The sequence below is a fragment of the Notechis scutatus genome, chromosome 1 (genome assembly GCF_049901735.1).
Source record: "Notechis scutatus isolate UNSWTSFEM ecotype Mainland chromosome 1, rNotScu1.2, whole genome shotgun sequence".
NCBI classification, from domain to species: domain Eukaryota; kingdom Metazoa; phylum Chordata; class Lepidosauria; order Squamata; family Elapidae; genus Notechis; species Notechis scutatus.
In genome coordinates, this window is record NC_142009.1 from 165915363 (window position 1) to 165941324 (window position 25962).

At 36.5% G+C, this 25962-nt stretch overlaps 1 protein-coding gene across 4 annotated transcripts in view; it reads left to right on the forward strand.

Annotated features, from left to right (window-relative positions):
- Window positions 1-25962, forward strand: part of ERBB4 (erb-b2 receptor tyrosine kinase 4) — a 942903-nt gene that overhangs the window by 738477 nt on the left and 178464 nt on the right. For all 4 annotated transcript variants that reach the window (XM_087949416.1, XM_087949418.1, XM_087949415.1 and 1 more), the window contains exon 17: window positions 18216-18348. In XM_087949416.1, the coding sequence (XP_087805542.1) occupies window positions 18216-18348 (133 nt within the window). The remainder of the gene's footprint in view (window positions 1-18215; window positions 18349-25962) is intronic.

Below are 25962 nucleotides of genomic sequence, written 5' to 3' on the forward strand. Positions count from 1 at the left end.
CTTGATTCTAAACAGGAAGAAAGTAGAAGGGGAAAGAGGATAATACCTCTACTATGTAGGATTTTCCAAAGCAAACCTATACGTTTTCTTCCATTCTCATCCATCAATGAGGGGTGAATATTTTAAATAAACTTAGAGTCTCCCTTTATAATAATTTCATGGACTGTCTACTTGGCAACAGGAGAGGAGAAGTTGGCCCTTGCCATCTTCCAGGGTGATTTTCAACTTCCCAGAATAGCTTTCAGGACTGAAATTGTCTGGAGACCTCCTACTTGGGGACTAATCCGGATGGCCCTGGTTAGCTTCCATGCCCAGGGCTTTCACTGCTGATACAATGAATATATAAAACTAGCTGATACCCATGCTTTGCGATGAATCAATGTGATTGGGCTATGCAGGAGAAATTTGGTTCACAATCCATTGCCTCAGTGGTGGTCCATGATTGAAACACATAAGGGTTTCCTTTCTTTTCCTTTCCTTCTTTCCTCCTTTCCTTTCCTTCTTTCCTCCTTTTCCTTCCCTTCCTCCTTTTCTATCTATCTATCTATCTATCTATCTATCTATCTATCTATCTATCTATCTATCTATCTATCTATCTATCTATCTATCTATCTATCTATCTATCTATCTATCTATCTATCTATCTATCTATCATCTTTTTCAGCAAAAGTGTTGTAAAATACAATCCTCCAACTGTTGTTTGAAAGGTGCTCTTTTTCAGGAGACAACTGGACTTTCTGGTTTTTCTTTAACAATGTTTTGCTTCTCATCCAAGGAGCTTCTTCAAAATATTACAACCTTTGATGCCAAAGTAGCTTCCTGTTTGAAAATGTAGTTTGCATCCTTTTAGAGAGTCATGGAGGTTTTTGTCTGTGTCCTCGGGTCACTTGAGTTGTGCAAATGGCTGTGGAGTTACTAAAATAACAGAATGTGAAGTAATGGAATGTGAGACAACTGGCAGTTGGAACAGAGTTCTTTTCAGGTGGGGAGGGGGAACAGGGCTCCTTAGAATCGGAGCCAGAGGTGATATTCAGCAGGTTCTGACCAGTTCTAGAGAACCGGTAGTGGAAATTTTGAGTAGTTCAGAGAACCGGCAAATACCACCTCTGACTGGAGATTTTACAGTATCCTTCCCCTGCCATGCTACAGAACCAGTAGTAAAAAATTTGAATCCCACCATTGATCAGAACATGGTAATTACTGTATTAAGAAATACTAATGATCTGATGGTCATTTAGAAAAATCCTTTCTTAGTGAGCACCTAGAAGCCAAGATGAACATACGTGCCAAATTTCAAGTATGTAGGCTTTACGGTTCTGGAGATTTTGTGATGCTGCATGAGTGGTCTTCTGCTTTCATATATATATAGATGATGATCTATGAGACCATTAGACATGATTCTATCAAGGAGGCACACTCCAAAGTTTATCCCTGTTCCGCCACCTGAGATCTTTTGTCACAGTACTCCTTCTGCAAGACTTATCTTCCACTACCTAGACTTGACTCACTACCTAGACTTGAAACGTATAGAGGTCATGCATAACTATTGCCTTCCTGGTATGTTATATTAAGTACCTAGAACTTCATTTGTGTACCAGATGAAATATCTTGAGCCAGAAAGTGATGCAATATTCAAAGCCTAGCAGCCCAACTGAAGAGCTTATTCATGACTATATTTCGGGGGGAAATCCTAACATTTCAGCTTTCAGAGCAAGCATTCAAGGTATAATTAAGAGCAAAAGAATCCATAAAATGAAAGGAAACCATTTTTCTTTTTATGGTAGATAAGCAGTCATAATGTGGCAGATGTAATCAGTATAGGGAAACAATGTTTTAATATTTCCTTCTCTAATCAGATGTATGTATTGATTTATACCCTAAATAATAGTCCCCCTTATTTTCACATATCCCCTTTTAACTAACAGGAACTAATTAGCCAAATCTTTCCCACAGAGAAATGGTGGGATAAAACTGTGTGCGTATATTAATGCTCTTCATCTTTTCTTCCAGTTGAACAAAAGCACATTTCTTCTTTCACATCACCTTTTATAAATACAAAGCTTTCTTTTTTTGTTGACGGTATATGTATACAAAAGCTAATTAACAGCAAATCCTTTTTAAAGCAGTGAAACCTTTTCCTCCTTGTGTTTGATAACCACTTCACAGCAGGATTTCATTATAATTTCACAGTAACTCAGCAACACAGAATACACGATAGGAAAGGGAAACTTCCATTAATAAGTTCTGCATGTTTATAGATGACTTAATTTTTATAGCACTATGCTCTTCTGTGTCGATTACAGTTTTCTATATGTTCCAGTTGTTTATAAGTTAATTGTACTCTATATAATTAAGTAAGAACTACTTAAACAAGGGTTTTTTAAAACAAACAAACAAAAGGCATATAAATAGAGAGGTAAAATTTTCTAAGCTGAAATGAAATAATTGATTTTTAATTAACAAAATCCTGCCTTAAGTATTCCCCATTTACAATAAGATTTTGGTAAAAATAGCCAAATAGTCAAGGATTATGACAACTGTAGCTCTCATGCAACCAATCTCAGAAAAACAGTTCAGAAATTAAAATGTTTATCATTGAATAATCGAGCTGAACAAGTGACATGACTGAAACTGTTTTCATAATCTTTGTATCAATTCTTTCAATTTTGATGCCAAATTAATCCTATTGCTTTGAAAAAGTTAAATATAAATTATCTTACTACATTAGGATTTGTTACATTTGTTTTAAAAAAAACACATGCTTTTGAACATTCATTAACTATTACTCTCAAATTAATTTCAGAAAACTTTACATTAGAAGTGAATGATAGCAATAGTGACATTTTAAAAATAATGTAGATGTTGCTATTGAAGAAAATGCTTTGTAATTTCCCCAGATACCAATATCTTTCTTCACAGAGGGATCCATACCCTGCAAAGCAGAAAAAGAAATAATCTGGTTGTTCAAACAATTTGTTTACTTCATAGACCAGTGGTAGGCAACCTGGAGTTATCCGATGCTTTGGTCTATATTTTTGCTCTAGGCTATACATCCAATTATTGTGGATTATACCCATTATAGTCCAAAATATCTAGAGGCCACCATATTACCTGCCTCTGGCACATTATATACTTCTATTGTGGTATCAACATTAATTTAAATGTCTGCATCCGCAGGAGTGGATCATTTTCAAGTTAGCTCTTCAATTTTCTTTCTTTCTGGTTATTTTGGTAGTGGTGGCAGTGGGGAATTTATGTAGAACACTGAGATCTTGTTTATTCTAAGCTTAACTTTTTACAGCTTCATTTAGCTATAATTACAAACAACACCTGAAAGGTAAGCATCATTAAGAGGAGAAGAAATACAAAATCTGCTACTTGGGAATATTTCAAGATTCTCTAGTGCCTCATTAATAAGAAAGGCCCAAGAATCTCAGTAGATGAACTTAACATTCTAAGCCTAAATTTCTGCCACTGTTTGCAGTTTCATCCCATGGAAGACCACCTGTTCTGAAAAGTTCTACCATTTATTAAATTGAGAAACAGAACCTATTTTTGAACATAAATATTAGCTTGCACGAAGTATCTTTTTCACTGTGGGGATAGCTGTCAGTGAATTTTGGATCAGATAGAGTGGCAGAATTAATATACCAAACCACAGCATGTTTCTTTCTGTACAAGAGGTAAACAGATTTTGTGGTTACTCATTTGAGTTCCTTTTAAAGTCAGCAGGGACCATATACAATCATTTAATGAGTGCAAGCTTCAACTAGCCTGATATTTACAGCCCCAATTTTGTGACCATAACATAGTGGAAAAGTTTAGACAGAAGGATAGATATATTATCCTATAATTCTATAGAATATAATTTTATATACTGCAAGTAAGTGAGTCCTTTAATTGTTATGCAGAAACCCACTTCATGCTTATCCCTTCTTTTCATAGGAAGAGTGATATAATTACACACACACACACACACAGATCTATATGGAACAACTGCCTTATATCTCATGCAGTTGCTCTAGGCATTACTGGATCAGTGCTTTTCTTTTCCTCAATTGCAGAGAAAGAGAATTGGATTGATTGTGTAGGTTCCAACACTCTAACCCTGTTCCTGCCTTTTCCTCTGCTATCAGATGTCCCTGTGATACAATACAAACTCAAGGTAAACCGCACCAAACTTGATTGCAAGAAATACGACTTCAGCAACAGAGTGGTCAATGTCTGGAATACTCTACCTGACTCTGTGGTTTCTTCCCCAAACCCCAAAAACTTTAACCTTAGACTTTCTACTATTGACCTCAACCCTTTCCTAAGAGGTCTGTAGGGGGTGTACATAAGCGCACCAATGTGCCTACCGTCCCTGTCCTATTGTTTCTTTTATTTTTCTTATATGTATCCATGTATTCATAACTATGTTTTTACTTATACCTATTATCTTGTAAGCAATTGACAAACCAAATAAAATAAAAAAATAAAACAATTCAGGAAAGTCAGGATATGAGTTGGCAAGTATGCAGTGAGGACTTGAAGGTTAAAGGAGTATGGAACAGCAACAGCAATCCTTCTTCCCTCCGTCCCTCCCTCCCTCCCTCCATGAGGTGCTGTCAACAGAAGTGTGACTCATATGGTTGCAAAATTTTCTTTCCCTTCAGTTGTAACATATTTGTAAAAGGACATCCACTTTTACTAAGTTAATAAGTTCTGGATCTCTTCCCCCATAAGTTGTTTTCAGTGTTATACTTTATAATTATTGCTGATATTTTGGCTTCTATGGATCTTTTATTATAGACTATAGATAAAGCGGGAGCTTGTTTCTTTCAACTGATGTAAAGATTATTTTAGTAACTATAATACTACAAGGCCCTCCCTTGACACACCCATACCTGAAGCCCTTTTAAACAGAACACTGACACTGACATTCCCTAAACTCTGCTGAAGATGTTACATAGCCTGGTAACAAAACATTCAGAATCACAAGCTTGGAGAATGAACCTTCACCCTCATCCTACACCTACAGATATTCACCACTATTGCAAATATAGTATTATTCTTTATCTTTCCTATCACAAATGGCAGGAAAGTATTTCTCAAATTTGTAGTCAGAGATGAGTTGACTGATACAAAAAAAAGGGGGGGGGGGATAGTTGCCTATCCTTTAATAGATTTACCTTATTTTGTACCTAGAAAGCTAATACTCCTAAAACTGACATCCATTCTTATCATCTTTTTTGGGTGGGGGGGCAGGATTTGATGTCAAATTCTTAAATTATCTTGCTTAAAGTTCAGTGAAGAATATCCTTGGAATATTTTCTGGTTGTGTGATTCTTTTCCCAACACTAGCAAGCGTTGTTCAATATCAGCATTTGACATGAAAGTGTATTACAGCAGCAGTCAACTTTTGATGATAATGGAGAGTAGGCATACTACTGCATTGAGAATTTTATAGAATCAGACATGAAACATTATTTGTCTCCCTTTGACAAATGATATTCAACTATAGGTTATGTGAGAAACCTATAATAAGATTTCTCCTTTTACTTTCTTCGCCTGCAATTGTACCTCTGTTAAAAAAAAAAAAAAGAGGTTCTAGTTGATTTTTCTTGCTTCCCGTGGCATCTAACCAGAAAGTATCCCCTGATGATAACCGTTCTTAATCATAAAAAAAAATATGATGGGCTAATCCTGATATTTGGGAGAATGTTTGTAGAGTTGTTAGGAGAGATTACATTACTACTATATCCAGGATGGGGTATAGTATCAGAATATGGATCAGTGGTGATATTCTACCGGTTCGGCCCGGTTCTGGTGTACCAGTAGCGCTGAAGATCAGCTGGCAGAGAACCGGTTTTCTGCGAGCCTCTCCAACACTCTGCAGTTGGGCCCACCAGCCCGCCTCTACTCCTAGGTCCTTTTTAACTTCTTAGCTGTTTGGCGCGGCAGAGCAGATTTCTGAGGTAAACAGCTGAGAAGTGCAGTAGCTTAGCTTTTACTGTTTTAACATGTGCGCAGAGAGAGTGTTTGGCGCATGCACGCACACAATTGCGCAATCACGTGAGGCACACGATCCCACCCCTTCAGCCATGCCCACCAAGCCACACCCACAGAACTGGTGGTGGGAACTTTTGAATCCCACCACTGATATGGATTATATATCAGTCCTGCATCTCTGCCTCTGGCTGAACAGGCTGCATAGTGGAAATTCTGACCTGGACCCTGCAAGAGTTTGATGAGGAAAAACAGCTCTGTCTATGATCTATGAAGTTGGTAGAAGGTAGTTTTAGTTCAATTCTAGTAAATACTATCAAAATGAAGTGACTGCGGATTCAAAGGCTTACCGCATCCAGAGATATTTTATCTTTAATTCTAGATGGGGTTGTACTTCCTCATATAAAGTTGATTCTCAATAAGGGGGTTCTCCTGGACCCTTAATTCCTGCTAAAATCACAGATAAAGGCCACAGCTAGGAGAACCTTTGCACAATTGCATATTCTATGGCATCTCCGACCATTTCTGGATCAAGAACCATTGTGCAAGATTATTCATTCCCTCAACCCCTGTGGATGAACTACTCTAATTGTCTCTACATGAAGGTGATGCTGAAGTTCATTTGGAAACTTCAGCTGGTCCAGCATTTAGCTGCCTGGATAGTAAGGATCAAATTGAAATTTACCTATATAACATCCCTATTTTAGCTATCAGTTAGTTTTTGGGTGCAATTTGAGATGGTGTCATCATTATAATCCATCATGGCTCAACACCTGGTATCTATGTGATTGCCTTCTTCAGGCTCAATCTGCCCAGCAAGTGAGATAAAAAAAGGATTGCTTACTCCCAGATTTCATTTTATTTTTATTTCATTTTATTATTTCATTTTTATTATTTTATTTATTATTAAACTTGTATGCTCCCCATCTTACCAGAGGTGAGATATCCAGTCCTCTTCCTCCTTATTGGGCGTCCAAAGGGCTGTAAAGATCTGGCTCTTTAGGAAGGCACTTGGCATATAGAGGGTTGGTCTATTCCTGTGAGATGGCATGCTCATTGTTTGGTGTGGGTTTGTTCATGTGTTGGGTTTTCAAATTATTATGTTTAAACTTTATTATGGCATTTCCTAAAATTGCTTATAGCCCATAGTCATTTAGCAGACCATGTAATTGTCATTTAGCAACCGTTTATAGTGATAACAGTGATGAAAAGTAATTTTACTTTATATTTACAAACTTTGCAGGTCTGTTATGCAAAGGACAACTGAAGAAAGATCATAAGCACAGTTATGATTTCACTTATTGACTGCTTTGCTTAACAAGTTGCTGGATCCACTTAGGTCACTAAATGAGGACAACCTGTATAGAAGTCTAAATAAATAAATAAATAAATAATAAATAAATAAATAAATAAATAAATAAATAAATAATAAATAAATAAATAAATATAAATAAAAAATAAATAAAAAATAAATAAAAAATAAATAAATAAATAAATATAAATAAATAAGAAGCATAATGTTGAAATTACAATTATTACCAAATAATAATGTAAAAACACAATTGCACAAAGCATATTATGAAAGAGTTAAGGAAAACTGCAACAAATATCAGTTTGCCACTAAGGACATGTAATTCATTTGATATTAGAAATGTTTGCCAGCTCCTCTACAGTAGATATGCAATAATCAGCATTCAGCAATATTTGACATAAGACATGAAACAGAATAGGTCAGCTATTCTATAACACCTATTGAACGTCATGGATCAATTAACTTGCAGCAGAACTGTATATTATTTGCATTTATTTAGTTATTGAGAAAGGGTGTTTTCAAATGTTGGTTCAAATTTGTCCAAGATGGTGAGTTTTGAAATACTGCCCAAACAACAACAATAGAAAGCTTGGAACTACTTTTGGCTAAACATGAATAGATGACTGTGGTATGAAAGTACCCCAATTCCTTGGTTACACCATAAACATTTCAGTAAATTATTGGAAGTAAGGGATGCAATGGCTCAGTGGCTAAGACACTGAGCTTGTCGATCAGAAAGGTCAGCAGTTTGGTGGTTCCCTTGTACCACGTAACAGAGTGAGCTCCTGTTACTTGTCCCAGCTTCTGCCAACCTAGCAATTCGAAAGCATGTAAAAATGCAAGTAGAAAAATAGGGACCACTTTGGTGGGAAGGTAACAGCATTCTGTGCACCTTCAGTGTTTAGGCCACATGACCATGGAGAAGTCTTCAGGCAGCACTGGTTCTTCGGCTTGTAACAGAGATGAGTACCGCCCCCTAGAGCCAGAAACAACTAGCACATATGTGTGAGGGGAACCTTTATTTTTACCTAAATTATCAAATCTTCACCTTATTCATGCTTATAATTGAATAAGTTCAGTTGGAAACATTAACTTCTGCATAGGTTTAGTCTGAAAATGAATACAGTGAAAGACATCAAAACCTTATTTCATTCCAATTCAGATAAATTATTTATGTCTTTTTTTCTGGACCATAGTTCCAGAAGGCATAGTTAGCAAATATTTCCAGTGTAAAATGTTATTTATATAAAATATTGATCTACTTCCTGTCATGGAGTATATGTCCAAGTAATATTCAATACTTAAATCATATAATAAATATTCACTACAAAGCATGGCTTAAAAACCTTGTGAATGATCAAAAGTAATTTTTTCATAAATATAATACATGCTTGAACTAAAATGTATGACAAGCATGTTCTAAAGAGGAGCGTCACAGTGAAAAACACTAAGAAGGTATTTTTAAAAATCACAGTTTTTTGATAGTTAATGTCCACTGAGCAAGTCATTTTGCTGGCACAATATTGGGCAGCTATATGACTAGACTTTTATCTCTTTTTCAACAGTCACCTGGGATTTGATAATCAGAATATTACTTAGGTAGGGCATTTACATAGATAGAATGCTATACTTGTACTGTACCTGTAATGGTGATAGCTTCAAAAGTCACATCAGAAGTATCAGATATTACATACTTGGGGTTTTTTTTGCTGCAAACTTGAATAATTGAAATTTTTGAGTGCAAGAATTTTTTCTCTCATATACTTCAAAAAGTTAGGGAGCATCTTGTATTCAAGTGTAAATACTGGTTTATTCTGCATAAAATAGTTAAATTCTAATATACTGGAAGGAATTTACAGAGGTTCCAGGGCAGACATAATTTAGGGCTTGACTGGCCTGTTATTATATTCAACTAAAAATCATCATTTGACCTAAAGAAAGTTGGAGTAAAGATAAATATAACATGCTAATAAGGTTTAAACACTTGAAACAAAGTACAGGTGGCATGTATTCAAACTGTTTCATCATATTGTAAGTGTTATAACAAAGTGCATTCTAAGTGTACCTTGATCTGCAATAGATGTACAGGTTGTCCTCAACTTATGATGACAATTGAACCCAAAATTTCTGTGGCTAAGTGAAACATTTGTTAAGTGAATTTTGCTCCATTTTATGACCTTTTGAGCTATGGTGATGCAGTGGTTGGAATGCAGTATTGCAGGCTAATTCACTGCTCACTGCCAGGAGTTTGACTCAACCTTTCTATCCTTTTGAGGTCAGTAAAATGAGGACCCAGATTGTTGGGGACAATGTACTAACGTAAACTGTTTAGAGGGGGCTGTAAAGCACTATGAAGTGGTATATATATAAGTGCTATTTCCATTGCTATTTCTTACCTCAGTTATTAAGTGAGTCACTACAGTTGTTAAATTAACATGGCTATGAAGTGAATCTGGGTTCCCCATTAACTTTGCTTATAAGAAGGTCACAAAAGTTGATCACTTGACCCTGGGATACTGGAACTGGCATAAATATATGTCAGTTGCCAAGCCTATGAATTTTGGTCACATGACCATAAGGGTGCTGAAATAGTGTGAAAAATAGTCATAAATTCCTTTTTTCAGTGCCTTTGCTACTCTGAATGGTCACTAAATTAACTGTTGTATGTCAGGGACCACCTCTAATATTTGTCACTGTTCATTCCTAAGTAGAAAAAAAGTGTGACCACATCTAGTTTATGATTAATTTGATCCTGCGACAGAAAAGACTAATACACTGATCCTTGTGTTCTGGATTAAATATGTATTTGCTGAATGTACTTTTCTACAAAGTTGAATCAAAGGCAAATTTTCTTGCATATTTTATGTGCATATTGCAATATTGATTTTTTTTTCCTGAAATGCCAGCTGAGGTTTCTGATTCCCCTCAATTGATTTAATATGAATTGGGTTTGGATTTAGTCTTACTGAAATAACATTTAATGGAGGAAAACTATAGAAACAACTCTGATAGCTCATGATTTATTTATAGAATCTTTAAAATGACTCGTTCTAGAGGGTTTTTGATTTTACTAAACCAAAGCACGACTAGATTAAAAGAAGGATAAAAAAAAATCAGTCCCAGAATATAAACATGCGTTATCCTGATTTATAATGTTGGGTGTGAAAAGCAGTATTGACAGAAAGTAGAAGAAGGCAGTGATCACTTAATAGAAGCCTTGGTCTCATATTCATGCCCTATTCCATGAATAAAATACTCATATCCCGTAAGAGATAAGAAGATAGGAAGCTGACTACACATTTTTCCCTCTGTTCAATTGTGTCCAATTTTTAGTGATCGTTTAGACTAGTCCTGCAGCTTGCTTGGCAAGGCTTTTCAGAGGAGGTTTGCCATTGCCTTCTTCTTAGAATTGAGAGAATAGCCCAAGGTCACCCAGCTGCTTTTGTGTCTAAGATGAGACCAGCATTCACAGCAGTGGTGGGATTCAAAAATTTTTATTACCGGTTCTGTTGTTGTGGTTTAATGGGCATGGCAGGGGAAGGATACTGTAAAATCTCCAGTCAGAGGTGGTATTTGCTGGTTCTCCAAACTACTCAAAATTTCCGCTACTCCAGAACTCGTCCTCCGGTTCTGCTGGTTCTGGAGAACTGCTGGTTCTCCAGAACTGGTCAGGACCTACTGAATACGACCTGTGATTCACAATCTCCTGATTTCTAGCCTGATGCTAGTCAAACTGGCTCTCTTTGCTACATTAGTCCTACCTAATCTGGCTATCTGCAGTATTCTGTGGACTAGCTGGCCACTTGTTATCTGACGATAGGGATTAAAGCCAATTAGTTTCAGTATGAAAATGTATACCCACTGCATTATTGCAGTAGTTGGTGAGAGACAGGAACTTCCTTTTCTTTTGTAGGACAAACTAATTAAGACAGTAAAAACTGTCCTCATCTGTAACTGTTGGGAGCATGTAAGGGGGCTTCTGTCCGGGTAAAAACAAAGAGCAAGCACTTCCACAGTGCTGACTGGCATTCCTCCTGGCTTCAGCTGATTAGTTCTAGCAGAAACAGGTCATAACTTCAGCCAGAGACTGAATCTAGCTGGACTACTTTGGACTAAAGTTATGTCTATGGACTTGAAAGGAATCCCTGTGGAGCAATTTCTGCCAATGAATCTTCAGAGACTGGCAGAAAGGCAAGTATATATGTAGATACTATATAGTTCCATTTCTGGGAGGGGGGAATGCCACCACGGGGAGGGAGGGAGAGGGCCAAGTCTACCTTCCGATCATTGGGTCTCTCCAATCCTAATGTTTCTTAGAAATGGTCATCTTGCAATAGATGTGGTCATTCCAAAATAAAGAATAGTGAATGGTCATTGTAATACATTGGTTAATATCTGAGTGAGATACAAGTGCATTCTGAAATTAGGTTGTTTTGTATTAAAACTGTGAGACTGATCAGTTGGTTAAATGTCCTCAGCCTAACGCGATCATTTGTTTTCCATCAATACAATGCAGTGTATATTGCATACTTGATTAAGTTTCTCAATTAAATAATACTGGAAGAAAACATCAGATTGATTTTATTTGGCTGTTCCTGCTACCAGCTAAATGCCAAGCACATCTGAGCTACTGCTGAATCACTAGAAAGGATGTCACCATAGCAAATTGACCCCTTAGCATATAACATGTTTCTGTACAATGTGGTACGTGCTTATAAGTGTGGAAAGCACATTTTTGTTCAATATACCAAAATAGAGTGAACCACATGTGATGTGACTAAGTGAAGATACTCTTACTTGATTTGCAATGTGTAACAGAGAAGTTTCAGGCATGAAAAACAATCTGCATAAAGGTTATAGGTTCAGTTTGCAAATCATGTCTTTTGGTTTGGCAGTCATAGACTTTTTCTGTCTAGAGGGCAAGTTTTTGTTATTTGCCTTTTTTCTTGAGTAAAACAAATAAAGATAAATAAGATATAAAAAGAATGGCTCTTTCCCTTAGACTAAACTTGCTTCACCCGAAAAACCAATTCAGCTATTTTTGACATGATTAACTCATACTAAATTAGACATCAACTTGCATATTTGAAATTAAGCACTGTTTCTTTTAACAAAATTAGATGTAATGGAAGTTTGTGAAAGTTCATCTGTTAATTTTTCCAATTTTCAGTGCTACTAAATCAAATATTGTACTATAGTATTTACAATTTTTCCTGCATATGCTTACCACATTTTAAATTATTTTCATTAAATCTGCGTAATTTAAATCAGTCTACTACTGATGCCATATGATTCTTCAATTAAGAAGTTTATTTCATGGTGTAACAATATCAACTTCTATCATCCCTTCGCAAGAGCTTCTACAGATTTGTGGGAGAATGATGGGTGTTGATGCTTTAGGAGGTCATATAATATAAATTTGGGTGACTGTTTGGTATGCTTCTGGGAAATTCAAATATGAATGAAGTCCCCCCTCCCTATTTAAAAGATCAGTTTTTCCTCTTACCTGCCAGACTTCACCGATACATTGTTTGAACTAGAAGGTTAACAGAACGATTTGGAGACATACTATGTCTCTTGATAAGAGGTTTATTGTAGGCATTAGAAAAGCAGTTATTTTAGGACTTCTGGCTGGGTCTCCACACTCCCATGCTGAGTTCTCCCCATTGGAAGGCTCCAAAAGGAACTAAAGCCACCCTCTAGGGGTGGTGAAGAAAAGAGGGGCCCCTGAAGGTCGCAGGGAGCAGCAACTCTTCTGCTTGGCCCAGGACTTCTTCCCTCTCATCCACAACAAGGAGAAGAGGCAGTCATCATGGCTGCCATAAAGCTGGGACAGCCAAGGCAACGAAAAAATGTGCAGGAGTGGTGCAGATGAACAGTGACTGGAGCTGGGTGAGAAGATTCCTTTTTTATTTAGACCCTAAACTTAAAAGAAAAAAAAAGGAGGAAAATCCAGGAAAAGTTATTCTTAAAACTATTTCTTAAAGCAATGAACAACCATAGAGAGAAAAATCCTAGACCTGAAAGAAAGAAACTAAGGGGAGAAAAGCTGAAGACCTTTTAAAACATAGAAAATTGGATTTTTAAACTGGGTAGACATTGTTTTGGAAAGGCATTATAAAATGCTGGAACTATCTACTTGAATAGCTGACTTTGCTTCCATAAATTGAACCTATGCTTCACTCTACTGGTGAATGGAATAAACCACACCCCTACAAGTCTAGGAAATTCCTGATAAGAGAAATGAACAACATTTATCTGGAGGACTGTGGTGATACTTACTATTCTATAACTATCTACTTTATGATTACTGGAGATTCTGTTGTAAGAATAAGAAAGACTCTTAAATAAAAGCAAAATGACTTGATTTTTGGAAGCTGCCTCGACTACTTAAATGGAACTGATTAATAATCATGAGATGTAAAGAACTATGATTATTGAACTTTCGGAGGAGCATCATTGGACTTCAATATTTTGTTTTTGGACTTGAGTAAGAGTGGGACTTATTAAAATAAGACAAGATGCTCTATCAGGGGGAAATGAGTGAGCTTTCAAGAGAAATGGTGTTGATGTTTCAAAGCATTAAGGACACTATGTCATATAATCACAGAGAGATAAAGAACCTAATGCAAGGCATAAATGGGAAAATAGAAAATACACTACAACTGACAATAAATGAAGATCAAAGAGTCCAGGAAAGAGAGGAGACAGCAGGAAGAATGGAGGAAAAGATAGAACAGACAAACCAGCAAACAAAGCAAGAAGATATGAATGAGAAGACGATAAAGATAATAATGACTGATGAAATAAACCAAGGGAAAAGTACTTTAAGAGATTTAAAAGTGGAATTGGATAACCTGGAAGATATTTTTGAAACGGAAATAGGGGTTTGGTTGGACACTCTGGAGACCTGCTAGCTTAGGAGGATAGAGATGGGAGAAATATTCAGACTGAATGGTGAAGACACATGCTGATAGAAACAAAGATCCAAAAGAGAAGTATGGGAGGCAAGCCCAAAAACAAATAAAAATTGAAGTATTAAATTGGACAAGAGATGATGGTAGAAAGGATTATTTTTTTATTTTTTTCTCATATAATGATGGCCTGATTAAAAACTAGAATAGAGGTAGAAATAAGAATACACATCTTTATACAATGCATCTTTATATAAAGCAGAGGGGAAAATTGGAGGTTGAAACATGGTATTATTAGATATGTTTAAATAATAGGATGACCGATACTTGAATGGCGTACTGTGACTTTGAACAGCCAAATAATGAAGGACTATGTCTTGTTATAAACATGTGTATTAACACTAGGATTAGTACTGGTGACCTGACTAGAAGCTACAATAGAGGTAGAAATCAGAAATAGGGGGAATATTAGCAGATATAATTTTTATATACTAGAATATGTAATAATTAGATGGAAAGATTAGATTAGAGGTTGATAGATGGTATTACTATGTATGTTTAATTATATCATTGGTATTAAAATGGCACATTGAAATATTGAATAACTACTCTAAAACAATCATGTTTATCAATACTAGGATTATATGTTTGATTAATGTAACAACTATTATTGTTATTGTTATTGCTGTTTATATCAAAATGAATTATAGCCAGAGGCCACACTGTTCATGTATTGATATTGATGTATCAATTAAATCCAATAAAACTTAAAAGAAAAGAAAAGCAGATAATTTAACCCACATCTACAGCACATCCAATATTCAAGTCTTGTATCTTTTTCTTTTGTATGTTGGTAATGGCAGGATGAGAGTTAAATCATATTCTTTGGGAGGTTATGATGGTAACAGGAATGTGCTTTTCCCTTTTAACTCTTGCCATGGAATTATGGCATGGTATCCTCAGATTGGGATTATTAGAAATATACTGGCTCAGAGCAGGCAGAAATGTGGGAGGCAGTTGCAAAATCAAGTTCCTCCCTTTTGTCCAATGGGCAATCTAACCAGTCCATTACCCTGTATATGTATGTATGTATGCATGTCTATGTATACCATGTTTTCCCCAAAATAAGACCTGGTCTTATATTTATTTTAGCTCCCAAAAATGCATTAGGACTTATTTTCGGGGAAACAGGCTATCAGGGTGATCAGCCCAGCTGGACGCCCCACCTTCTGGCATGAGCACAGGGCCAACGGTGTCCAGCAGCAGCCCCTTGGTCGGTGCACTTTGTGGTTGCACGGTCGGCACAGTGCAAGTGAGTTCATTATTTGTCCAAACAGCAGATGGAGGCAAAGATGCGGGGGGAAGGCATACAGGAAGCCAAGTGTCAGTGCGTAGGAGTGGTTGTCTGGCCGTGGGAGGCTGGTCTTTGTGTGGTGGCACCAGCAGCAGATGGAGGCAGAGGCATGGGGTGGGGGGGGGGGGAGGCAGGCAATCCCAATGCATTGTGCAGGCCACAGGCTAGCCAAGAGATGTGAAGACAAGCCTCCTGTGGCTGCCTGCCTACTCCATCCTACTGTCTCTCAGCTTGCCTGTAACCTGCATGGTGCTTTGGGATTGCCTGTGTTACCCCCGTGCCTCTGTCTCTGTCTACTGCCAGTGCTACTACATGAAAACAACACTCCCATAGCCCACTGAATCTCAGTTTTTCCACAGTCTGCAAGGCATATCCAGATCTTTTGCTTCCCCCCCCCCTCATGCCTCTGCCTCCATCTGCTGCCAGTGCTGCTGCATAAAGATGACCTCCCATAGCTGCCTGTCTACTCTGGCTCACTGATTCTCAGCTTTCCCATGGCTTGCTCAGCACATCTGGATTGTGTGCCTCCCCAGCTTGCCTCTACCTCTGCCTGCTGCTTTGATAGGTAATCAACTCACCTGCTGCCAGACACCATCAGGCATTGCACCCTCCTTGCCTCTTTTGCTGGCCATGCTCACACACACACACACACACACTCACCGCTGATGAAGACATTTACTGGGGCTTATTTTTGAAGTGTGGCTTATGTTAGCATGCAAAAAATGAGGCTAGGGCTTATTTTCTGGTTATATCTTATTTTGGGAGATTTGTTTATTTATTTAGTGTATGGAACATGTTAAACAGGGATCACCGAGGTGGCTGGCTGCCTCTGTGAAAGGAATTTTTCAGGTGGTGTTATCTTTACCTGCAGGATGCCTCAATGCCAGTAGTCATTCGGATGAGGCACCTTTCTTGTCCCTACATGGTTTTTGCACTCACAGGAATTGAATCGCCGAGCTGCCAACCTCAGCAGTATGCAGGCCCAGCATCTTACCATGTGAGCCACCGCAGCCCCATTTTTGGGGAAACATGGTATATATGTACATTTCCATTTATTCTGTACAGGAACATCTGCTGCAATTCACAATTTTAATCTATTCTAGATTAATACTATATTTTTTGTTCTTTAACAAGTAAACTTTAATTATAACTAATGTAATCTTTATAAAGTATTCATTTTTTAAATATAAATTAAAAAATTATATTCTTGACTTTCTTGACTGTTTTTATTCTTCAGTCTTCCTTCAAAAACTCATCTAATGTTTAGATAGAATCCCATTTTGTTAGCATATTGGGCCAAAACATCTTTGTTTTGTCAATAGGGATCTTATCAATTTAACAATGTGTTTGCAAAGCAAACTTTATACATCAGCATGATTTGTAAACCCAATTGCTTTAAATTACAGTTTGATCTGTTCATTGTCAGAATAAATGCTTAGGAAGGGCATAGAACTGGATAGAAGGAATCAAATTACTTTGCTTTGTATTTAAGGACAAAAAAGAGCAAGGAAAACATTTGCATTTAGCATTTATAGTTTTCTTTTCCATGTCACATGTTACTTTTGTAGTTTCCAGTGATAAGAGAATGCCATTCTGTTTTAAATATGATAATGTCAGTGTTTTTTGGTGAATGTATGTGAACCAAGGTCAATCGCAGCTATTGCAATATTGTAATACATCAGACAAGGAATGTGTTAATTAACTCATCCCAGATGGCGTTCAGCCTCCAAAATCACTAAACAGTCTTTGTGACACTAGAAAGGATAAATGTTATGGGTCAAGTGTTAACATCTAGCACTTGTACCGATAAAGAGCATTCAGGTTAAAATCTTTGTCTGCTTTGGCAGCAACTTTTCTTTGTGTTTATGTGTTCTTTGTTTTTATGGGTAAAAGAAAGACCAAGAATGCTAATAGCAGTAATGCTGTAGAACTGAAGTACAAAAGCTGAGCCATATGTAGATTGTATTAATATTCTCCCAGCAATCAGACTCCTCAATTTTAGCAGTCAAAGCAAGATTTGAAAATACAGATCTAATGGGATCCATCCAGAAGAGAGAATACTTGCACTCGATTCTTGAATGTGTCCTAACCACGTGAGCCACCCATCTCCTAATTCATTGAACTATAAGAAGGAGAAGACGGTACAGCAAAATCTGATGGGCAACATTCTATTATTATAAGCAGTTTCAATAAAAGTAATGTGCGCCTTCCTGTGGAGATGATTTCCTGGCCCAGTCTACTTAGTGGGGCTCATAGGAAAGCAGATTCTGCCTGCAGAAGATGGTACCCTAGGGAGGAGGGACCCAACCCATATTGGGCATGTTACTGTTTCTTCATTAAATATTTTCACGTAAAGCTTTCTTTTTTCATTAAGTATTTTCAAACTATACTTTGGTCTGCCTTTTCATTCATCTAGTCCCTTTTTATTCTCCAAAGCTTGCATGATGGCTGTTTGTGTTTCTAACAACAAAAATTACAGAACAAATGTGATAAAAATGTTGCCACTCCTTTTTTGTTGTTGTTGCATTATTTAGAATGTAGCAAAACTAACTGTACAATTTCATAAATGTACGTATGTTTCTAAAAATTAATTTGAAAGTATGCTGATTCCTGTGATTCAGCAGTCTTCTTGGGTTCTGATTTGCAGAACGCCCCTGATTGCTGCAGGAGTGATTGGAGGACTCTTCATCATCGTCATTTTGGGCCTTACATTTGCAGTTTATGTGAGACGTAAAAGCATTAAAAAAAAGAGGGCTTTACGAAGGTTCCTGGAGACTGAGGTAAAGATTTATCCCTTTTTCTGTAAATATATGCCAGATGCTTAAAAAGTACTGCTGTTTTTCTTTGTCTTGAATTTTTCATTCTTCTATGTATGTGTTTGTATATATATTTTTTTAAGAAAATTCTTCTGTTCCAAATATCTATGAAGAAACTAAAGCTTTAACTGCAGAATAGTAACAGCACATTAAGGAATCCCTTGTACTTCTGCTTTTGATACCTGGATTTTATATAATCAAAGCATGATAATAAGTTATTTGTTTCAGTTTTTGGTTCGTTTAATCCACTTACATCTTCAAAAGGCAGGAATGTGCTAATTTCAGAAGTAATTTTAGATTATATCAAAATTTATCCAGAAAGTTTAAACTAGTATGGACAACATACATACAAACAAATTGATTCATTACTAATATATTTAATCAGTATATATTTTAGTTATTTTTATTCACATATATTTATTTAGATTTATCTACCAGAAAGATCAATGGATTTTAGGTGGCATACAAAATAAAACAAATTAAAAATGCAATATAAAACCACATATACAAATACATTTTTACAATCTTTTAAACTGACAAATTTTGAGTCAACAACCCTTGCATCTTAAGTTAAAACAAAATTTCAGGCCAGAAATGTCAAGATCATAAATTTGGAGGGGAGGGAGGAGTCCCTCAATACTGAATATCTCATTTAGGGTAGTGGGAAGAAATATAATTTGCTTAATCTTCCCAAAACTTTGTGGCTAATTGTAAACTTTGACCTCAAGAATACTAAGTCCCATTTTTACAATACTACTTCCCGGAAACCAGAATAGAAAATGACCCTATTGTGAGTTTTGCAAAATGTGGTTTGCAAGATTATGGTAGTTTTATGGACGTAAATCATAAATTGGCCACTACCACTACTTCTAAAATAAACATGAAAAAGATTTATACCATGATAATAGCATTTCAGATTTTGAATATCACCTGTATACAATTTTGTTCCTCCTTACATTTCTATTTAAACTTTGACACCTTCATTCTAGTACCTGAAAATTAATTAAGGGAAGTGGTGTGTAAAAATTATTGTGTCAGGTTTACATCCGAAGCTTTTTCTCTTTGTTATTTGTTTTTGTTCTCAACTAATAATGTAATCCCCTGCTCCCCATAATTTTGCGTGCACAGCAAAGACTGTACTCAGCTAATTAAGTCATCTACAATGTTCATAGAGGCGTGATAATGATGCTCAAAAGGCAGCAAATGGGGCAGTTAGCCCTGCAAACAGACTCCTTGAAACACTGCAGTGGCTTTTTAATCCAATTTGAGCAGGAGTAGTTTTTAATTATTTTCCTTATCCTAAGAAGAGACAGGCTATTTGTCAGTGTTTAGAGGCTAGCCTTTTCCCATTTATTTTTAGAGAAAAATATATTTCCAATCAAAAGCTGGGCAGCATTCTAATCAAGTGACATTTTCTGACTAAGTTCCATTTTCTTTAGTCGTTGGGTAAGAGCACAATGAATCCAAGCTCCATTCTTGACTGCTATTGCTGCATGATTCCAGGAAACTGCAATTTAGCACTGGACTCCTTTACCACTACCACAAAAAGGAAGTCTTTCCTTGTGAGATTTTTTAATTTTTTTTTTAAATTTTAATTATTATTTCCAAAATGGGTTGAATTTCATTTTAATATGTGCTTGTTTTTATGGCATTGTTTATTGCCATACAATAGTAAGTCTAATGGGATAGATATCAATGGTTTTATAAATAAAATATTTGTATAATACATAAAATGGCATAATAGCAATTAATGCATTTTATCAATGTTTGACATTTATATGAGTTTAAACAAAGATGACTTAATGTATAAGCTACATACTTTTTAACCAAGTGATATGCCTCAATGAACTTGGTAAACAGACTGAACAGAGACATATAAAATTCAGTGTTACACATTTATTAGAAAAGACAAAAGATAAAAATGGTATCATCGATCCCAACTTGATTAGTTAGCAAAGAAAGACTCTTAGGTCAAAAGTTAACCAAAAGTATACTTTTTGAATGCCAAGGAGAAGTAAAGCTGTATCTGAGGGTTTTCTGACCAAAGTATGCGGTTAATCTTTCCATGTCCCCCTCCACCATCACCACTATCTGGTTATCAAGAAATATCCAATTAGGTGCTAACAAATCATTTGGGGAAACAGTCCCTGTCTTCGCAGCTGATATTCCTTTTTTGACTTGAAGCAGCCAGTGTTTCTCATGGGACGGTCTGAGGATTGGTTTCATTTCCTCATGGTATCCCCTGGCAACCCTCCCTCTCATTCCACTCGCAGTTCCTTCTATGGCAGGCTGCCAGTGGCAAGCAGGTTGCAGCATAGCTTAACAGCAGCCCTAACCAAAAGTCAAGGTGTATGATCTTGAAGCCTGTGTGATAAATCCTATGTTCTATGTTCTAAACGATTTGGGTAAGTTTTCCATTGCAAACAGAGAAAATTGCTTGATGCAGTTTCAGTCGAATCATCCCAGTGAAGCAGATTTACAAATAACACAATGTGCAGCAAACTGGATGGATGCCAAAGTGACCTGCTATGTTAAGTGTTTAATGACACAATCATGCAAATAGTGCCATTAAATTTTGAGTCCTGATGCAAATATATAACTTACAGCACTGTGTGATGACATACTGGTAGAACATAGAATAATAAAGTTGGAAAGGACCTTGGAGGCCTTCTAGTTCAACTCCCTGGCCAAGTAACAGACTTTATACCATTCTAGTCCAATGGTTGTCCAATCTCTTCTTTAAAAACTCCAGTGATAGAGCACCTGCAACTTCTGGAGGCAAGACATGCCACTGATTAATTGTTCTCATTGTCAGGACATTTGTCCTTATTTCTAGATTGGATCTCTCTTTAATTATCTTCTACCTGTTATTTCTTGTCCTACATTCAGATGCTTTGGAGAAGAGGTTGACCCCTCTTCTCTGTGATAGCCCCTCAAATCTAGTCACTCTGTTTCTTAGACTAGACATATTTAGTTCCCTCAACCATTCATCACACTGGAGGTTAAACTGCACATATACTTTGGGCAGTTTAACCTTCAGAGCCCTATTTTTGTTGTTGTTGCTCTTCTCTGTACTCTTTTGAGAATCTCAGCATCTTTTTTATATCACACTGACCAGAGCTGGATGCAATATTTCAAGTCTGGTTTCACCAAACAATATAAAGCGGTACTGTCACTTCACATAATCTTAACACTATCATTCTGTTGATGCAGCCTAGGACTACAGTGGCTTTTTGGCAGCTACTGGCTGTCTTCCACTAGGATGTCTAGATTACTCTGACTGTTACTATTGAGGCAGGTGCCACTTATTCTATATCTGTACATTTGACTTTTCTTGCCTATGTGTAGGCCTTACTTTTCTCACTACTGAACTGCATTTTGTTCTCTAAGGCCCAGTATTCAGTTCTGTTAAGATCCTTTTTGAATCTTAAGTCTGTCTTCCAAAGTATTAGCTATTCCCCGCCAGCTTGGTGTCATTTGCAAATTTGATGAGTGCCCCTTCTATACCCTCACTTAGATCATTTATGTATGTGGTGAAAAGTACTAGGCCCAAGACAGAATCTTGCATGTTTCCCTCCATGTAGATCTAATTCCATTGAGGACTACATGCTGGGTGTGATTGATTTGTCAATTGAGAATCCATCCTGCTTGCTTCTAGTACCGTAATTGCCTTGCTAATTTCTAAGTGTTCACATATTCACTGCTTTTCCAGGATTTTCTCAGGTGTTGATGTTAGGCTAATCGATATGTAGTTTCCTAGATCTACCTTTTTATCTTTTTTAAAGATTAGAACCATATCCGCTCTTTTTCAGTCCTCTGGTAGTTTCCCTGTACTCCAGAACCTCTGAAAGGTTTCATTCAGGGGTTCTAAAATCATATCTGCTAGTTCCTTCAAAACCATGGGAAGTTAAACCATCTAGTCCTGGCAATCTGAACTCTTCTACAAGGGATAATTGTTCTTGTCTATTTTGACATGCATTCCTGTTCCGTGTCCTACGGTGCTGCTTTTGATAGTTGGACTATTTTTTCCCTTTTGAAAGATGCAAAATAAATTGAATTAACTAGTTCCACTTTCTCCCTACTACTTGTTATCTCTTTGCCAATATACTGTATATTGAAAAGAACTTCTCCCCCCATCATTTTTGGCGTTTGTTGTAAGTCTTACTTCATTCTGAAACTTAGCTTTCCTGGCTCATTTCTTGCAGGCTATTTGCTAGTATTCTGTCTTAGTTATGTGTCCCTTTTTCCCTTTTATATATTTGTCCTTTTTGTCTTTCAGTTTGTTGGATAGTTCTTTATGCAACCATGATGGTTTCATCTGGGGTCTCTTGTTTGCTTTCTCTGTGGTATTGTGTTAGACTGGGCTTCTATACTCATTTTTCAGGGTTTCCCAAGTATCTTTAGCTGTTTTTTCCTTTAGGGCTTCCATCCATGGAATCCATCCTAAATTGTCTCTTACTTATAAGTGAGCTCTTTTGAAGTCTAAGACACTAGTTTGACTTTGTTCAGTAATTTGTGCCTGCATTATATTGAATTCCAGCATGACATGGTCACTTTCTCCCAAAGTTTCCACAATTACAGCTCCATCTGTCATTTCATTCCTATTACTAATTGCAATATAGCTGATTCTCTACTTCCCTTCTCTACCTTTTGGATGACAATGTTGTCAGCTAGGCTGATCAGGGACCTGCTTGATTTTCCACTTGCTACAAAGTTTGTCTCCCAGTTGATGTAAGAGTAAAGCCCCCAATACTACTGTGGTATGTACATGTATAATCATTTTTATCACCATACAGGATTAAATGAAGATCCATCTCCTTGTAATGAATGGATATGAAGTATTTCACAAAGGTGTGCTTCAAATTAGATGCTTTTCCTGCTGTTTCTGGGAATGTTATGGATGATGTGCTATTTTAAAACCTTACTTCTGTGCATGGAAAATGCAGGGACAGGATGGGAGATGTAATTTGTGTTGCTCATTACTGTTTCCCACTTCAGAAATGGTTATATAAATCAGCCTTTGATATCTTTATTTGCAAGAGAAATTGCCAGATGCAAAACAAACAAGCCAACTAGAACAATATGCCAAATCAGGCCAGATGATTCATATGCAAAAAAACCAATATTCCAGAAATAAAACTATATGCCCTGCATTCAGCAACAAAAGCAAAAGACATTCTATGATCACCCCAATACCACCCTATGGATATCCATGGGACAACCAAAAATATTTTTACTGTCCAAATGGATACAGCATTGATCCATTGATGCATTCAGTAACTCACCTTAACTTTCTAGAAACTCAGTTGCCACAACAGCAGATCAATTACTTGAAAAAAAGGACAAAAGCACAAAATATCTAATCAAAATCAACTGACTTGGTTAAATTGTTGTAAGAAGAATATTCAAGTATGTTGATCATTGTCAGGACCAGATCTCATCTAAAAACTCGTTAATGAAAATAGTTTTAATAAACACAGGTTAACTTATCAGCACTACAGAATTAGTATTAGCTAAGAATGAATAGAAATTAAGGAAACTGACATATGTTAAAACAATGGATATGTCTTGTATTATTGGGGCACTATAAGAAACTAGAAATCCTGCAAGATTCCCATCTTGCCAAATTCTTTATTACCTAACTGGAAATCAATGGATTAAACTTTTGACACCCATTGTACAAATGTATTCCCTACCATCCTTGGGAGAACTTAGATCTTGGAATAGAGACAATATTAGAGCCAGCCTTTTTGAAAGGGATCCTAATGAAGATGCTGCTGTCATACAATTATCCAGATGTTCATGTTGGTATCATCCTTACACAAAACAGAAACGCCCTTCCCAGAAGTGGACAACATATCCAGTGCCTTACTGAGAAAGGCTTTAGCACCCTTCTGCCTACAGACCAAGCCTTTAACTTATCTCAAAGGGAGATTTTGTAAGCTCTCTGTTGAACAGCACCTCTGTCCTTGTAATGCTGGTCAAGCAGAGAACCTTATCCATTATGTCCTCCACTGCCCCATTTACAGTGAGAGCAGGCCAAATTATTAACGGCAAATGAACTCAAGGACTCTGACCTTGAAAAATTGAATTATTTCTTGGCAGATGTGTTTCCAAATGTCAGCAACCAAGTGGCTATATTTGCTCAGCTGTCATTTAAACTTAGAAAGAAATAGTTAAAATTCTTAGTTATGGCTTGGCTTTATTTTGTTGTAACCTTTTTGTCTAATACTTCCACCATACTGTTTTATAATTTCATTGTTTTTATCATTCTATTTTTATTGTATTTTATGGCATTCCTATGTTATGATCTATAGTTACAATGATAAACATATTACTTTGCAAAGAACATGTTGCAAAAACAGAATGATTCCTACAGTAAAAGAGAAGTGATGCCTGAAACAGTTTTTACAATTGTGAATTCAGTTTGGTTCTCCACAAACATGACTATTTTTCCTCTAAAAAAATTAGTGAAAGGTTTATAAGCAGTTTATAAATAGATAAGCTAAGTTAGCTTGCCAGTTTATAAAGAACAAACAGAAGCAAACATGTTTCTGCAGAACAAAACTGTTTCTGCAACATGTATACTGTAAAAACTCCAGGTATTTCTTTCTAAGTTTAAATGGCAGTAAAGCAAATATATTACATTAATTTACATAGTTTTACAATGCCGGGTGCCTTAAGAATTTATTTGGTGTAATGGTTAAAGCATCAGAGTAGAAACTGGGAAGCAGCGAGTTCTAGTTCTGTCAAAAAACCAGCTGGATGATATTGGGCCAGTCACTCTCTCTCAGCCCTAGGAAGCAGGCAATGGAAAGCACTCCTAAAAACCTTGCCTAGAAAACTGCGGGGACTTGTGCAGGCAGTTGTAGGAAACAACACTGATTTGAAAACACACAAATATACACACACACACACACACCTAAAAAAAATTTCCACATAAACTATAAAAGATTTGCTATTAAATTAATGTCTTTGTTGTCTATAGAAATTTTAAAAAAGAAAAAATTTGCTACCCAGATAATTAAATCATAGGAATCGGAATGATACCTTTTAACGTGAAGAAGAAAATCCATTCTCATTCTTAAAACTGACATTCTGTGGAATGCTTCATATGGACAGAGAGTGAAACATTGTTAAACGTTCTGAAGTCAAATCCCAAAATTTCACTCAGAGCCATTCCAGTGCAGGTTCAGGTAAAGACTGGTCTCAGCCAGAGAAGCTCCCTGGTTCTGAAGGAAAGTTGGTCTATAACAAAGAAGCAAATACATTCTCTCATTTTAAAATTTCTTTGTTATATATGTAATCCATAATTAAACACATGCCAAATCCATTGATTTATTTGGAAAACGTAAGAGATTTGTTTCTCATTTTGCTGTTAAGGCAGTGCAATCCTGTGCCTACCTCTTCAAAAGTTGGTCCTACTGAGTTCAGTGGAGCTTACTTCCTAGTAATTGTCTAATCACAGCTTTCATTATCTTAATTTTTGCTGGATGGCATCAAGAGAAAATAAAAGCACAATAAGGAGTTGCATGAAAAATTAAATACAAACAATATACAATACCGGTATGTTAAAAT